The sequence below is a fragment of the Gymnoscopelus braueri genome (genome assembly GCF_963280865.1).
Source record: "Gymnoscopelus braueri genome assembly, chromosome: 3".
Lineage (NCBI taxonomy): Eukaryota > Metazoa > Chordata > Actinopteri > Myctophiformes > Myctophidae > Gymnoscopelus > Gymnoscopelus braueri.
In genome coordinates, this window is record NC_137612.1 from 16,352,020 (window position 1) to 16,367,057 (window position 15,038).

Consider the following 15,038-nt stretch of genomic DNA (forward strand, 5'->3'; position numbering starts at 1 on the left):
AGCAATGTGAAGCCTTGCGAGTGACACAAACTTGGTGTTGACCTTGACCTCATCTACAAGTGTGTGTGCATGTGTGTGTACGTGACGTGTATGCATCCAGATGAACCAAGATGCTTGAAAAGATTATCAAGATTTACACTCATGGAGCTGTCTTGATGCTGCAATCTTGGGTATAATAATTCAACAAGTGTCACCATGTGTCAGTGTCCCTGGACATCACTCTGTCTATATATGAATGGCCCCTTGCCCTCTGGCCACGTTTATCATGGTTACAAACAGACACACACTACATAGTCATGACTGTAATTTTCCACTCGGGGTCCTCTTAAATTCCCTCCTGCACTTTAAAAGGTTTACTACTTATAAATCACTGTTTATAGGTGGTTGGACTGCCCCAGCTGGTCTGTGCATGCACTCTTTCAACTCCTGTATCATAGATGGGAAACCACCTGACATACACACTAGAGGTCAAATTGTTTTGTCTTTTTCCGAAAATATAACTTCATCTGGTCAATTGAGTCATCCAGTTTTAAAGTTCATCATCTTCTCGGATAATATCATTCCGTGCATTATGGGTTTAATTGATGCCAGGAAATAGCGAAATGAATAATACACTATTCAGTGTTCTAGAAATGTAACTCTATATATTGTAGTACTGATAGTCACAGGTCCCAAACAGTGAGTGTTTGGCAATGTACTATTTTCTGTACTGTACTATGGCTCTGGAGCAGAAGCCGTTATTAAGTCTGTTTGTCTGTGATGTGTAGGACCTGAAGCATCTGTTAGAGGGCAGCAGGTCAAACAGATGTTGACTGTTCTACTCCAGTCCTCCTCCAAAGAGGGCAGTGAAGCAGCCATTGATCTTCTGGGTGGTATTGAATCAACCCAGAAGAGCCATTCAGAGGGTCATCAATACTATTGATGACCCTCTGAATGGCTCTCCTGCCAACTGCCAAGCAACTTGCATACCATGCAGAGATACAGTATGCCACAGCCCCGATGGAGCAGTGGTAGAAGTACTGTTTTAGTACTGCAGGATGTTTTTCCTGAAGATCCTCTGGAAGCAGAGTTGCCTGTGTCTTCTTGACTACTACTGTTCTGTTGGTGGTCCAGGAGAGATCTCTTTACTACCCTTTTCTCCCTAATTTAGCAGTTATGCCAATTAATTCCTCCCCACACACATTTCTGGGTGTTGTCACTGCTGTTGTATCCTATTGGCTCACCTGCCAGTGAGGAGCCCCCACCGGGAGGACGTAGAGCTTCCTCCCGCCCAACACTCCCCGCCTCAGCCCGTACGTGCAGAGACAATTATCATCCTCTCCACCCGGCTTCCCTCTCCCGAACACGGGCCAATTGTGTTTGTATAGACGCTTGACGAAGCCAGATACACCGCAATAAATTCGAACCCCCAGAGCAGGTGCTCACCACGGTGGTGAGCAGGTGCTCACCACGGTGGTGAGCAGGTGCTCACCTCACCACCCAGGTACTCACCACGGTGGTGAGCAGGTACTCACCACGGTGGTGAGCAGGTACTCACCACGGTGGTGAGCAGGTATTCACCACGGTGGTGAGCAGGTACTCACCACGGTGGTGAGCAGGAACATTCAATAATCATGCAACTGAGTAGTTTTGTGATGTGAGGAGTGGAAGATGACCACCCTGGTAAAGATACTTTCATTATACAATTACTTTCATATTAAAGACAATAAATGCTTCCAGAGCATTGCAAATACAGCTTTTGAATGCAAGACATTTACAATGTACATTGTATTGACTAAATTTCACCAAGTACAGTCAATACGGTATACAAGTAGCAATTTCCACCACTCGTGATGTCATCACTGTGCATCACTATCCTCACATACAGTAGGCTAGCTAACGTGGTGTTTTAAGGTGGGTCAATGCACTGTGAACAGGACTGGCAATGGCATCCTCTTATCGATATTATCTTCATGATGACTGGTGTGAGTGAGACTGCATGGTAGTCGCTGATGATGCTGATGTCTTTTTTCGGCAGTGGGATGATTGTGGGGGACTTCACACAAGGTGGGCCATTGGATTTAGTTGGATTTATGTATGCAAAGTCAAAATATTGAGGAGAAAGGATGCAATTACCAATTTTGTAGGGGTGTAATGGAAAAGTAATATAATGAGTACTGTAAGTACTTGCTGTTGACAGGTAGGTAATAAGAAGGTAACAAGTAAAGTAAGCGAATAATATAACATTATAACATTTGAAGAAAGTGACGAGTAATGCGTAATAAATTACTGATCAATACAGGTCAATACAGTTCCCATACCAGGCAGTGACAAAGCTAGAATGTGGTGGATTGAGATTTTCTCCAGAGATGGGTGTATGGCAGGGGTTTTCAACCAGTGGTCCGGGGACCACCAGTGGTCCTTGAGGGGGTTCCAGGGGGTCCCCAGCCAAATGAATAGTTAGCATCCAAATTGACCCTTATATGTCTCTAACTCTGAGTGTACAAATGGAACCAAATGGACCCTAACGGGTCCATTTGGTTCCATTTGTACACTCTCAGAGTTAGATGAACACTGATGATGGTGATACAGTGTAGATTGGGACCCCCAAGAAATCTAAATGGTTGAGTCCCTGGCATATCTTTTCAAATGGGGGTCCCTGGGCTAATATTTGTCCATTTGGGGGTCCTTGACGCGAAAAAGGTTGAAAACCACTGGTGTATGGGGTTAAGAGTATAGGTTATCTGACTGACCTAAGTAACAACCAGTGGTGGTAGTGGTGTTGAAAACCATTATTATTGTTTAAATAGCCTAACAAAACCATGTCTAGTGTATTTTTCACCTAGTAGCACATTTGATACTTTGTTTACATTTTGGGAGAACTGCCCTTAAATTTTGGGGCGGGAACCCATATTTGTAACTATACCTTTCAGGACGGGAACCCCTTTTGGGGTTCTTGTTGCTATGTACAGTATATAGCAACATACATGTGTACGTTTCTGAATAAAAGTTTTTCAGAAAAAGGTCAGGATTTAGAAGGTGTTTTTAGAATCGGCCTCAGGTCTAAATGAATTAATTCTGCATGGATAAAATCAGCATTTACTATGGGCTTCTCCAGGATAGGTGCTCTGTGGTGAATTTATTGCACAGAGCAGGTAGCCTAAAACTATGCATGTGTCAGCATCTGGTGGAATGTAAACAGCTGTGACTAAAACAGCTGCAAACTAAACGGTAACTGTCAGGCACAGTACTCCAAATCAGAAGAACAATACTGTCTATGATTTTGGTATGAGTGCACCAGTTGTCGTGTGTGCGTAAATGAATAACCCCCCTCCCTTGCACTTACCAGAACCTACCCCAGCTGACTGAATGAAATGAGCATTATCAATGAGCATTAGGTGTGCATGTTTGTGTTTGGACATGTGGTCCAGAGTTTCATTTCCAACTTCTTTACCATGGCCTATTTTCTTCCTGCTGTGTTCCAAGAGACTGGATTAGAGAGATTAGTGCTCTTTGACTGGTCCTTCTACGACCAGTGAGCCTTTAACTGTGCAGTACACTCACACACTCTTTGTACACACACCTTTTGCACAATAGACACATCATGAAACATGTGAGATAACATAGTGGTCTGCCTGACAAAGCCGAAAAATACAAGCAGCGGTGAGTGACAGGGCTTAATCAGATGTTATTTTTCCTGCCATGATAATCTGTGTCAAGAAGGGGAGGGAGGGAGGGAGTGAAGGGAAGTGGGGATTATAGTTTCTACTCTGGCTGTGTCTAACACACACACACACACACACACACACACACACACACACACACACACACACACACACACACACACACACACACACACACACACACACACACACACACACACACACACACACACACACACACACACACACACACACACACACACACACACACTTTTCCTCACATTGCCTGTCCAAAACAGATTCTTTACTTCAAATATGGTTTCTTCTACAAGAGTTGGAAAAAACAACCATTGGTGGAAGAAGCACTCAGATTTTGGACTTAAGTAAAAGTATCAATAACACAGTGTAAAATAATCTTACTTAGGTAAAAGTACAAAATTATTAGCATTTAGCACTAAGTGAGTACATACAATCACGGTCCTCGACCTCGACAATGCAGATGACAGTGCCCTAGTCTCAGGCACAGCAGAGAAAGGAAGAGAACTACTTCTGGCAGTAGAAAGGGAGTGCAGGAAGATCGGCCTCAAGCTCAATGACAAGAAAACAAAAGTAATGGCATTCAACACGGAGGACGAAACCATTGCCACTGCCAGAGGGACGGTGCTCGAGGTAGTCAAAGACTTCAAATATCTTGGTGCCTGGACTGCCTGGAGGCACTTGACTGGAATGCCTGGGAGATGACCTCAAGAGGCGGCTGTTTGTGGAAACATTGGAGTTAGTACTGCTGTACAGAGCCTAGACATGGATGGTCGCATAGTACACTAAGTACAGTAGTAAAAAGCCGATGGCGTCTACACAAGAATGCTATGAATGGTACTAGATGTCACATGGGTGGACCCCATCAGAAACGTGGACCCGTGGGTCACAGACAAGGTCAGAGAGAGAGACGGATGAGGCTGGCTGGGCACTGTGTCAGGCACGTGGAACTGGTATAGCAAGGAGGTAGCAAGCAACGTGACATTTTGGGAGCCAAGCCAAAGGCACAGCTAGGAGGGGAAAGAGGCGAACCACCTACATAGACACACTGTGGTGTGACAACACTGCAGAGCTCAAGTACCTGATACTAGACAGGAGGGGGTGGAGGGCAGCGATCCAGGAGTCCCTCCCGAGTTGTTGTCGGCTAGTCAGCGCTCTCCAATCCCATCGTAGTTTTCAGGAGAGGGAGGAAGAATAGAGATAAAGAAAGAAAGAAAGAAAGAAAGAAAGAAAGAAAGAAAGAACAGGGAAACAGGTCAGATATTCCAAATATTCCTGATATGAGTAGAGTAAGATACATACAGTACATACATACATAAAAATAGCAGCAGCTATATACATGAAGTGCAGCAATAGAATAGTCGCAAATATAGGTCATACGCTGTAGACCTTTGTGCATAGTACATAGTGTATAGCGTCTCGGGCAGGTGAGACATCATTTATCAGGCATGCAATGCAAACATAGGTGGCAGTTTGAGGACAGTAGCAGCAGACTGTCCATAGAGGTATTCCTGTGTGGCGGCCTGTGTTGTCAGGACTGCCTGGCGACAGGGGGAGCTCAGCTTTTTTTCTAATTCTTTAGTATCAAATCAATGGAAATGCACTACTGCTAAAAATCCAAATAGTAGAGTAAGGTAAAATCTGCAAGGAAAACGTGCAAGCATGGAACAGAAGCCCTCTGGTACTGCTGAAGCCATGCGCTCATGTTTAACTTCTAAAAGAGGGCACCCTTATTTCACACCATGTCATAAATCACGTTCTGTCAAAGCTGTGTTTTGTCATTCAGCCCAGGCTTCTCAGTTTGAGCACACACACATTGTGACAACAAGCACTGAGGGTTGAAATCAACTGCCTGTTGTTGCCATGTTTACTCTTCACGTGATCACTCCACCTGCATTAATTTAACAACCTTGTTTACCTTGTATATCCTTTCTCTCTCTCTCTCTCTCTCTCTCTCTCTCTCTCTCTCTCTCTCTCTCTCTCTTTGGTTAAGTCAGGCTGTTTAAAACCCTACCACCACACTGAGAGAGGAAAAACCGTTGAGTTCATAAACAGCTGAGCTCAGCTTTGCTCTCCCTCCCTCTCGCGCTCGCTGTTATTATGCTGCTTTTTTGTTTCTCCCACCACTGCCCCCAACCCCAGCCCCCCTCTCTCTTTGTTTGCTCTCTCTCTCTCTCTCTCTCTCTCTCTCTCTCTCTCGCTCTCTCTCCAGAGCCCTCGAAGGGTTACCACCCAACAACACACTCCTGCTTCTCCTGATTGGTGGGATCGGGGATGATAATCAGCCCCAATCCACCAATCAGGAGCAGCAGGACAGACGGGCCCAGTATCAGGCCTACCATTGGTGAGAAATTTAGATGCGGGCCCAAGTGTCAGGCTGGTGGAAGCTCTACCATTGGTGGGGCTGATTTAGAGGCGGGCCCAGTGTCAGGCTCTACCATTGGTGAGGCAGTGCAGAGGCAGAGCTGTCAGCCTGTCAGACGGTTGTTAGCCTTCAGCGGAGACACTGCAGCAGCAGCCCTGGTAGAATTTAAAACCCAACGGACAAGGACATACACATAGCTTTTAGTTCCTTTCTTTCTGTGTAACTCTCCTCTCTTCCTCCTCTTTGTCTCTCTTACGTTTTCATGTTGTCTTTCGGCCGGGCAGAAATCCTCCCCGCATCGACGAACAACGGATCCACGACGTTAAAAGAACACGCCGTACACACGGAAGGAAGCAAGGGTCTAGTAACCGATCGGCCATCGTCGACGCTAGGTTACACGGACGACATCCTGCTGAGATCGTGAGATCCACAACAACAAGGACCCCCCTAGTTCTATTCTATCTGCATGCGTGCGTGAGCGAGTGCGAGTGCGTGCGCGACTACGGCGGTGTGTGAGCGTGAGTGTGTGCGTGCATAAAAAGGAAGGAGGCTAATGCTCGCGGCAGCGCGGTCAGAAGAGCCAGAGGAGGATGAGTCCGGCCGTGGAGGCGCAGGCCCAGGAGGCCATGGAGGCCCAGGAGGCCATGGAGGAGGCCGAGCAGCAGAAGATGCAGCAGCAGCGCTACGTGGAGAAAGGCGTGATGCTTGAGCCCTTCGTCCACCAGGTGGGCGGACACTCCTGCGTGCTGCGCTTCGGCGAGCAGACCATCTGCAAGCCCCTCATCCCCCGCGAGCACCAGTTCTACAAGAGCCTGCCCGCGGCCATGAGGAAGTTCACCCCCCAATACAGAGGTAAGTGTCCAGGGGCAAGGCAAAGACAGCCTCCGTGGTGATGATGAGGCTGTGTTGTTTCACTATCCAGTGCTATCTAGAGCATTGGTTCTCAAAGTGTGGTCCGGGGACCCCCAGGGGTCCTTGAGGGAGTTCCAGGGGCCAGGGGGTCCCCAGCTAAATGATAGATTAGGAACCAAATGGACCCTTATGGGTCTGTAACTCTGAGAGTGTACACATTTGTACACTCTCAGAGTTAAATTGACATAGATTTTACAATATAAATTGCGGTCCAAGTGATAGAAATGCCATTACATGGGGGAATGCATGTCAAACTGTGGGTCCTTGAAATTAAAATGGTTGAGAATCACTGCTAGAGCTGTAAAAAATCTTCTCTTATGGGGGTCCCTGGCATATCTTTTGAAATGGGGGTCCGCGGGCTAATAAGTGTCAATTTGGGGGTCCTTGACATGAAAAAGTTTGAGAACCACTGCTCTAGAGCAATGGTTCTCAAACTTATAAACTTCAAGGACGGGTCCATTTGGTTCCATTTGTATACTGTCAGAGTTACAGACTTAGTTGTAAGGGTCCATTTAGACCCCCCTAAAGGAACCCATCCCTGGAATCCACTTTGAGAACCACTGCTCTAGAAGAACCGAGGTATCTGCATGCGTGTGTTACATACACCATGTTGAAAGTTCAACCTTTAAAAGGCACTGAATTTGCTGCAGGGGTAATTCTTCTGTTCAGGTGTCTTCATCATGTGCAATAGTGGCCCTGGCCACAGGGGGGCAGCAAGTGATATAGCACTAAGTTGTCCCCTGGCTTTGGCCCGTTGGTGAACCACACCAGCCTGCGGGTGAGGGGGGCACGGGATGAGACGTCAGGTCAGGTAAGCAGACAGGAGGGTGCTAGTGTTTCCCTGTCCAGTGCACAGATCACAACCCTGTTCAGCGTTCCACCAGCAGCATGGTGAAAATGAGACGAGGCCAGAATCCTATCCTGCTCGGATCCGATGACCAGGGGAAAAGAGATCCGTAGATGGAAGAGGCTGTGAGGTCACAAGAAAAGGACTGGCTGGCTACCAGCCTTCAAATACCTCTGGGTATATACCCCCCCCCCCTCCCACACACACACACACACACACACACACACACACACACACACACACACACACACACACACACACACACACACACACACACACACACACACACACACACACACACACAGACACCCACAGACAATTATTTTTGTTGTGTTTTTTCAAGAAATGCTGGTAGACTGGTGTAACATGTCAGACCAGTCAAAGACACAAGGCCTTTGTTTGTTCATGGACTCAATATCATCATAAATGCTTTACGTGGTGGAAAAGTGTTTTACCTGAAACATCCTCATGTACACTATGCAGTTCAGTATGTTTTTCATTGTTCCTCATTAAACGGGAGTTAAATCCTCCATGCAGTGAGTGACATTCAGTACAGGTACATGCAGATGCCTGCCGAGGCGGAATGTACTGTCCTAAAGACCCTGCCCTTGTGTTCACAGCATATTACTGCCAATTAGCCTATGTCCTCAAGCTCGCCTGCCACCGTTCATCCCCTTTAACCACAGGCACATTACCTTTAAGTGTTATTAAATGGTATTATTTTCACTTTTGTCTCCAGTGGGAAAGGTGAATATGGTCATTAGCAGTGTTTGCCAAAACTGTTCTTCTACAAGGATTCCAAAATCATTCAGAAATGCTTGCATGGTCGCAAGATGTTATTTTATTTAGTTTTGCCTCGTCTGTCTGTCTGTCTTTCTTTCTTTCTTTCTTTCTTTCTCTCTCTCTCTCTCTCTCTGCCAAGAACAGATTTCATTGCAGCCTCACCAACCCTTTGTTTCCTATGTCAGCGTTGTTTACACAGTTGCGTATGATCTGCAATGTATTTTCTCGATCCTCCTTCTCTGCTCTTTGTCTTTACATGTTCTGTACCCATACAGTACTTTAACATGAGGTATGACTGGGTATCCGCAGTTACTTTATAGAGTGCTTCTGCAATGGAATGCAATTTGTTATTTGGTGTACTTTAATGTCTGCAGCCAAAGCTATGGTGGTTATCTTTATCAGATCTGTCCACTCCAATTGTTTTTAAGTGTTGCTTGTTGTTGGACTGTGGGATTCTATACACTTGTATCTACATCATGCTCTATGTGATATGTCATGCTCGCAATTAGATTTAATAAATGACATTATGGTAATTATGTTGTAGCCTCGAGTCATTTGTGTCGTGTATTTTTCTGCTTGCTTCTGAAGAAAATTTAATATGTGGGTGGGTGGACGGAGGGGGCTGTCGCATAAAGAGAGAAGTGACTGCACACAAGTCGATATGCACACATCCTCTCTTTCAGAGGTCAGTGTCTCTGTGCTAGTGTTTTCCAGGTCTTGTTGGTTTTTCTGTCAGGTGTCTAACAGACGTGGCTGCAGGCACAAGCTGTTCTGTAAGTAACTGTGCTGCAGAGCGAAAATAAAAAGGGGGTAAGAGACACTTTGATCTTAAGGCTTGTATTGTCCTCTGATGTTGGGAATACGCTCTGTGAGAGTTAAATTAAATCATCCCCTTCAATTATGCAGATTTTAGACTTCCTTTGAATGCGTCTTCATCTCTCCGTCTCTCTCTCTCTCAGGTGTGGTGTCGGTGAGCTTCGAGGAGGACGAGGAGGGGACCCTGTGCCTCATCGCATACCCCCTCCGCAGCGACCTGGCCGGGGACCTGGAGAACAATGACCTCTCGGATGACTGCGAGCCCAAGAGCAAAATGCTCAAGCGGGTCAAAAAGACTGCTTCCCCCATGCTCACGGATGATAACTGCAGCAAAGACGTCCGAAGCCGCCACTCCCGCAAAGACAAGGACAAGAGGTGAGAACATTACGAGCGTGCATGCGCCACGCTTTCAGGGATTAGGCCTGTCTCGATTATTTTGTAATTGCCTGATTGCAATAATTTGAGATAATCGCAATTTTATTTTTAATTATCTTCATAATCGTGTCATCTGTACTCATCTGTATAAATTAATCTGTTGAAAATGTGCGGAAATGGCAATATACAGGCTCACAACTCGTCGCGTGCTTGTAGATCTGCTATTTTCCACAATTTAAAAAATTATTAAATACATGCCTGTTTTGGCCTTAGTACAACATGATATGTTTTGACAAGTTATTTGTCAAATCTGCACTGTGTAATTTTAGTTTGAAAATCCTATGTCTCTGAATAGTGTCGGGGGCTTTTGTCAGAGTACCCGTTGTACTGTACCTGTCTGTGTCGCTTTTGTGCCCATATATGGAGATGTCTGTTTCTGTCTGTCTACATGTGTCCCTTTTATGCCCATATATGGAGATCTCTATCTGTCAGCCCATGTCCCTTTATGCCCATATATGAAGTACCCTGATGTCATCAGTATATGCCCAAATATTGCAATATTGGTTGGATCGGTGGTTCTGGACAACTGGATATCCGAACTATTCAATGGCGGGCACCCCACTCGCTTGAGTCCTTGCCGCTGCGCGTACCGAGTTTGAAGTCGGTCGGTCCCATATATGCACATGACCATATATGGGCATAGCGGTCGGATCTGTGGCTCTGGACAACCGGATCTGTCAGTCCTTGTCCCTTTTATGCCCATATATGGAGATCGCTGATGTCAATCAGTATATGCCCATATATGGGCTCTGCTTTCTCCCTTTTGTGCTCATATATGGAGCTGAATGATTTGTTTGCGAGGTTAGTTTCCACATTTGAGTGTAGCTGCATGCATTGGAAACTCCTTATATAGTTTTGGCTGAATCATTATAATCATTTAATAGAAGATATGTTCCAATGCCAAAAACACAATTAAATTGTTAATCGCAATTATTTGTTCAACAATTAATCGGCAACAAAAATGTCATGATGGTGATTCGTGACAGCCCTATCAGGGACCCGTTACCATGTTAGCGTAGGAGGTGTTGGTGTATTGACAGACTAGGCAATGTGAGTTACATTCATGCTCAAAATGATGTTGGAAAACAGACAGGTGTTGCATTAAATGATCTGGGATACTACATGGCAATGACACTTTTATTCCAGTTCCTTCATAGTTTCCCGCACTTTACCAATCTGATGTTTGTTTGACGTAATGACACAAGTCATTGACAATAACATAGACACTAACAGAGTGATGACACTAACATACAATGACATCCTGCCATGTCAGTCAGGCCAAGGTTATGTCCACATTGTTATACAAGTAGTCCACGCATGTCCATGGACAGTGCACACTGCACACCCATACATACACACATGGCTTTGAAATGATCTGCCCAAATGATGTACTCTGTCACAAACACACAGTAAGAATTGGTGGCTAACTAGTGGCTCTGTTTTTCCAATATGGTATTGTTTTTTCTTTTTCTTTGTCTAAATACTTGATGAATGCAATCTGATTCCAGTCTGGATATGTCAAACATCAGATTTTGGCTGCCAGTTGGAACATAGATAGGCCATAGAATTCTGCTCCGTGTGGTACTGACAAGTTTCTCTCTGTGATTCCCAGCAGTCACAAGCTCCAGAAGGAAATGGAAATAGAGTGGTTGCAGCAGGCGGATTTGCTCTATTACACGCTGGAGCAGAGCCACAGCAACGCTGTGCCACAGCTCAGGCACAACCCCTGGAGCCTCAAGTGTCACCAGCAGCAACTGCAGAGGATGAAGGACAACGCCAAGCATCGCAACCAGTACAGTATCCTTTCACTGACCAGAGCACTGGACACAGCCGTGGTTGACTGTGAGCTGAGAGGTCTGTGTTATTCAATATAGCACCTGGGTATCTATTTCTTTGCCTTTGTGGGGTCTGATTTCTAAAGCACTCTCATAGTGGTGTTGCATTTATGAAGATGGCTGTTAACTATAGAAATAATGTATGGAGCGGATATTTCGCATTAACACATTGAATGCCAATCGCGTAGATCTACGCGAACCTATTTAAAGCCGCAGCGTGCCAGTCGCGTAGATCTACGCAAACCGCCGATTCGCGTTGATTTTTTCCCAGGTGCACTTTCGAATTTTTTTGATCCATTTCCGGTTCCGGTTTGAAGACCGGAAACAGAATTATTTGGGATCCGGTTTTGCCGATCACGTCGGCCCCCATTCTAAAGCGCACACTGAAACTCAATTCTCTTCCTGTAGTTTTTTCTCCTCGCATATCACTGTTTAATGTAATCCGCTCTAACTACAACCATGGAGGTCCGTTTGACACGTGGTTTTCACTGGTAGATTCAGTGAGATCTCGCGGATGTAAACAGACAGTGCACGGCTCAATCTTAAGGATTTTAACAAGATCTATGGCGACGTGAAAAAAACAAAAAAACAACAATAACACGTTGGCACTGGTGAGTACATTATGAGATTAACGTCTGGCATGGAATGTGTTAATTGCACGGCGTGTCCAAACATGAAAGACAAGGTAATCGATTCAACGAGGGCCTCTTTGACGCATCGTCCAGCAAAGTAGGGGGCTGTCGACATGGAAATAGGGCCCGGGCACTTATGACTCATCTGTACTTTATATCTATGGCATATTCATAACGTAGAGAATGCAGTAAATCGTCAACTAATATGAGTCAAGCATATGAGGAGGAACCTTCGTTTTGTATTGCTGACTCAGCTTATAACGCTATGATGCAGAAATGTAAGTTGAAGAACGGTGATTCTCCATTCATTAAACCCACAAGGAAGCACTTCAATGCTTCCTCCCTTCAAAACCTCCTTGACTCAGTTTTCCCAGAATTCATCCTCCTAGAGAATCTCACATGGCGTCACAAGTTGCCATGCGTGTTGGACCTTAAGATGGGCACGCGGCAGCACGGAGACGATGCCTCCGAAGAGAAGAAAGCCATGCAGATCCGCAAATGTCAGCAGAGCACGTCCGCTTCCATCGGAGTCCGTCTCTGTGGCATGCAGGTAGGCTCCAAGCCAACTGTCTCCCATGGAGATGTTTTGAACACCAATGTGTGCCATTTCTCCACATCATCCACATGGTATGGCACAGGACGGCATGGCACCCTTTTTTGCACTCTCCACTACCAACTGACCTGCATCCGCACCAGGCCACAATATACTGACCTTCTTTACCCCTCTGGCATAGATACTTATAATGGCAATGCAATACTGTTGACCATTGATCGATGGAAAACATCCCATGTTGTTCAATGTGGGTCAGATCAAATGTTTGCCATGCCATACTGTGTGGCTCATGTGGAAAAGTGCAATACGCGGGCTAACATGCAGGGGCTCCAGCTGGAAGAAATTCAGGGGTGAATTTGAATTAAAGCCTCTTGTAGGAGCTTGTTAACATCATGTGTTCTCTTCTGAAATGCCTGATTACAAACATTTATTTTACCGTTTACTGTTCATCCCTCCCCAGGTGTATCAGTCCAGCTCGGGCCAGCTGATGTTCATGAACAAGTACCACGGCCGCAAGCTGACCCTGACGGGCTTCAAGGAAGCCCTGTTCCAGTTCTTCCACAATGGGCAGCGCATGCGCCGTGAGCTCATCTCCCCGGTGCTGTGCCGGCTGAGGGAGATGCAGGCTGCCCTGGAGGCCTGCGAGTCCTACCGCTTCTACTCCAGCTCACTGCTCATCATCTATGATGGTGAGCCCCGACGGACACGTGCGCGCCCGCATGCGGAGGATGGCCTCTCCGAAGAAGAGGAGGAGGAGGAAGTAGAGGAACAGGGGGGAGAGGAAGAAGGTGCAGGGGTTGAGGATGAAGGTGCACTCGCTTTTCCTCACTGCTCCTCCGCGCCCAGCGGCAGTGGTAACACGTCCTCCTCCTGCCCCTTAGTGGACGTCAGGATGATCGACTTTGCCCACACTACCTGCCGTCACTACGGGGAGGACAGTGTGGTCCACGAGGGCCAGGACAGCGGATACATCTTTGGCCTCCAGAACTTGATCACCATCATTTCCCAGATGGAGGACCAGAGCACAGACTAGACTTGGAACAAGACTAGCATGTGTGTGCGCACGTGCACACACACACACACATACACACACATATACACACACACACACACACACACACACACAATGCACACTGACAAACCTGCACTTGCACAGTTATATATGTGTTTTATACACTCTTGTTCTCTCTTCATATCCCCTGGAAGAAAACATCAGAACTTGGTTTGTGTAGGGAAGGGAGAGAAACCTTTTCTTCGAGGTCTCCTGGTTTCTGTCGTCAGTGCTTCTCGTGGTATTTTTGTGTTCCATTGTTTCTATCTAAGGGGGTGAAAGACGAGCAGCCCGTGATCGTCGTGTTTTAACTGACTGTGATTTTCACACTGTCCCTCTCCGCCGTTTGAAACATTTTAACCCTGTTCATCAACGACAACAAAACCGCCAAATAAACCTTGGAAAAGTTCAAGACTGAGCATGGTTTCCCTGTGTCCTATTCCAAAGAAAGCTCTCGCACACACACACATGGCAGACTATCAGTGTAACAGGAATATTGAAGAAAACTGGAGTTTTATTTGTTAAACATAATAGGCAGTTAATTGGGAGGAAAGGTACATTTATATCGGCCCTCCATCTTTATTCTCTGTCTGTTCATTTTACCCTCCCTGTTCCTTCCCATTTAAAGAGACTATATTCATATAGGTATCAGAGACATGCTTTAGAGATATTTATTTATTTGAGATGTTTCCTAAAATAAACTAAACATTTTAAATAAAGAACGTGAATGGAGAATACTACATTCCATGTTATTAATGTTACGATAATGATATTAATTTTGTTATTTGACATGTTCAAATACCTCTTGTTGCTATCTGTGTTGTCCACAGTTTGTTGGAGGATAAATAAACACATGGTTTGAGCTAAACTGTCCTTTTTTTTCCTTTACAATGAAAACATTACCAGGACTCCAAGAGAAAAGAATTGTAACTGTTGTACACAGTGACAACCCACAGGCTCATGGCTGCTGAAAAAAATCTTAAGTGTGTGTGTGTGTGTGTGTGTGTGTGTGTGTGTGTGTTTGTGAGAGTGAGTGAGTCCACTTGAAAATCTCAAAAGAGTTTGACCATTAAGTGGTCAGATGGGTGTGCTGCGTGCATTGTCGGAGCATGTTAGGTGTTCTGGCTTGAAT

The 15,038-nt window shown here is 45.6% G+C and overlaps 1 protein-coding gene across 1 annotated transcript; it reads left to right on the forward strand.

Moving 5' to 3' along the window:
• Nucleotides 1-6,154: 6,154 nt before the first annotated feature.
• On the forward strand, nucleotides 6,155-14,774 carry LOC308082079 (inositol hexakisphosphate kinase 2-like). Its single transcript, XM_080423687.1, has 5 exons — nucleotides 6,155-6,894; nucleotides 9,544-9,775; nucleotides 11,448-11,632; nucleotides 12,677-12,852; nucleotides 13,316-14,774. The coding sequence occupies exons 1-5, from the start codon at nucleotides 6,633-6,635 to the stop codon at nucleotides 13,886-13,888; spliced, it is 1,428 nt and encodes a 475-aa protein (XP_080279813.1). The 5' UTR covers nucleotides 6,155-6,632; the 3' UTR covers nucleotides 13,889-14,774.
• Nucleotides 14,775-15,038: the final 264 nt, after the last annotated feature.

Excerpts from the sequence above, each read along its gene's own strand:
- LOC308082079 (XM_080423687.1), top strand. The coding sequence starts at position 6,633 with ATGAGTCCGGCCGTGGAGGCGCAGGCCCAGGAGGCCATGGAGGCCCAG. Across the intron at positions 11,633-12,676 it reads CAAGCATCGCAACCAGTACA|AATTCATCCTCCTAGAGAAT; the intron begins GTATCCTTTCAC and ends CAGTTTTCCCAG. Across the intron at positions 12,853-13,315 it reads TCCGTCTCTGTGGCATGCAG|GTGTATCAGTCCAGCTCGGG; the intron begins GTAGGCTCCAAG and ends ATCCCTCCCCAG.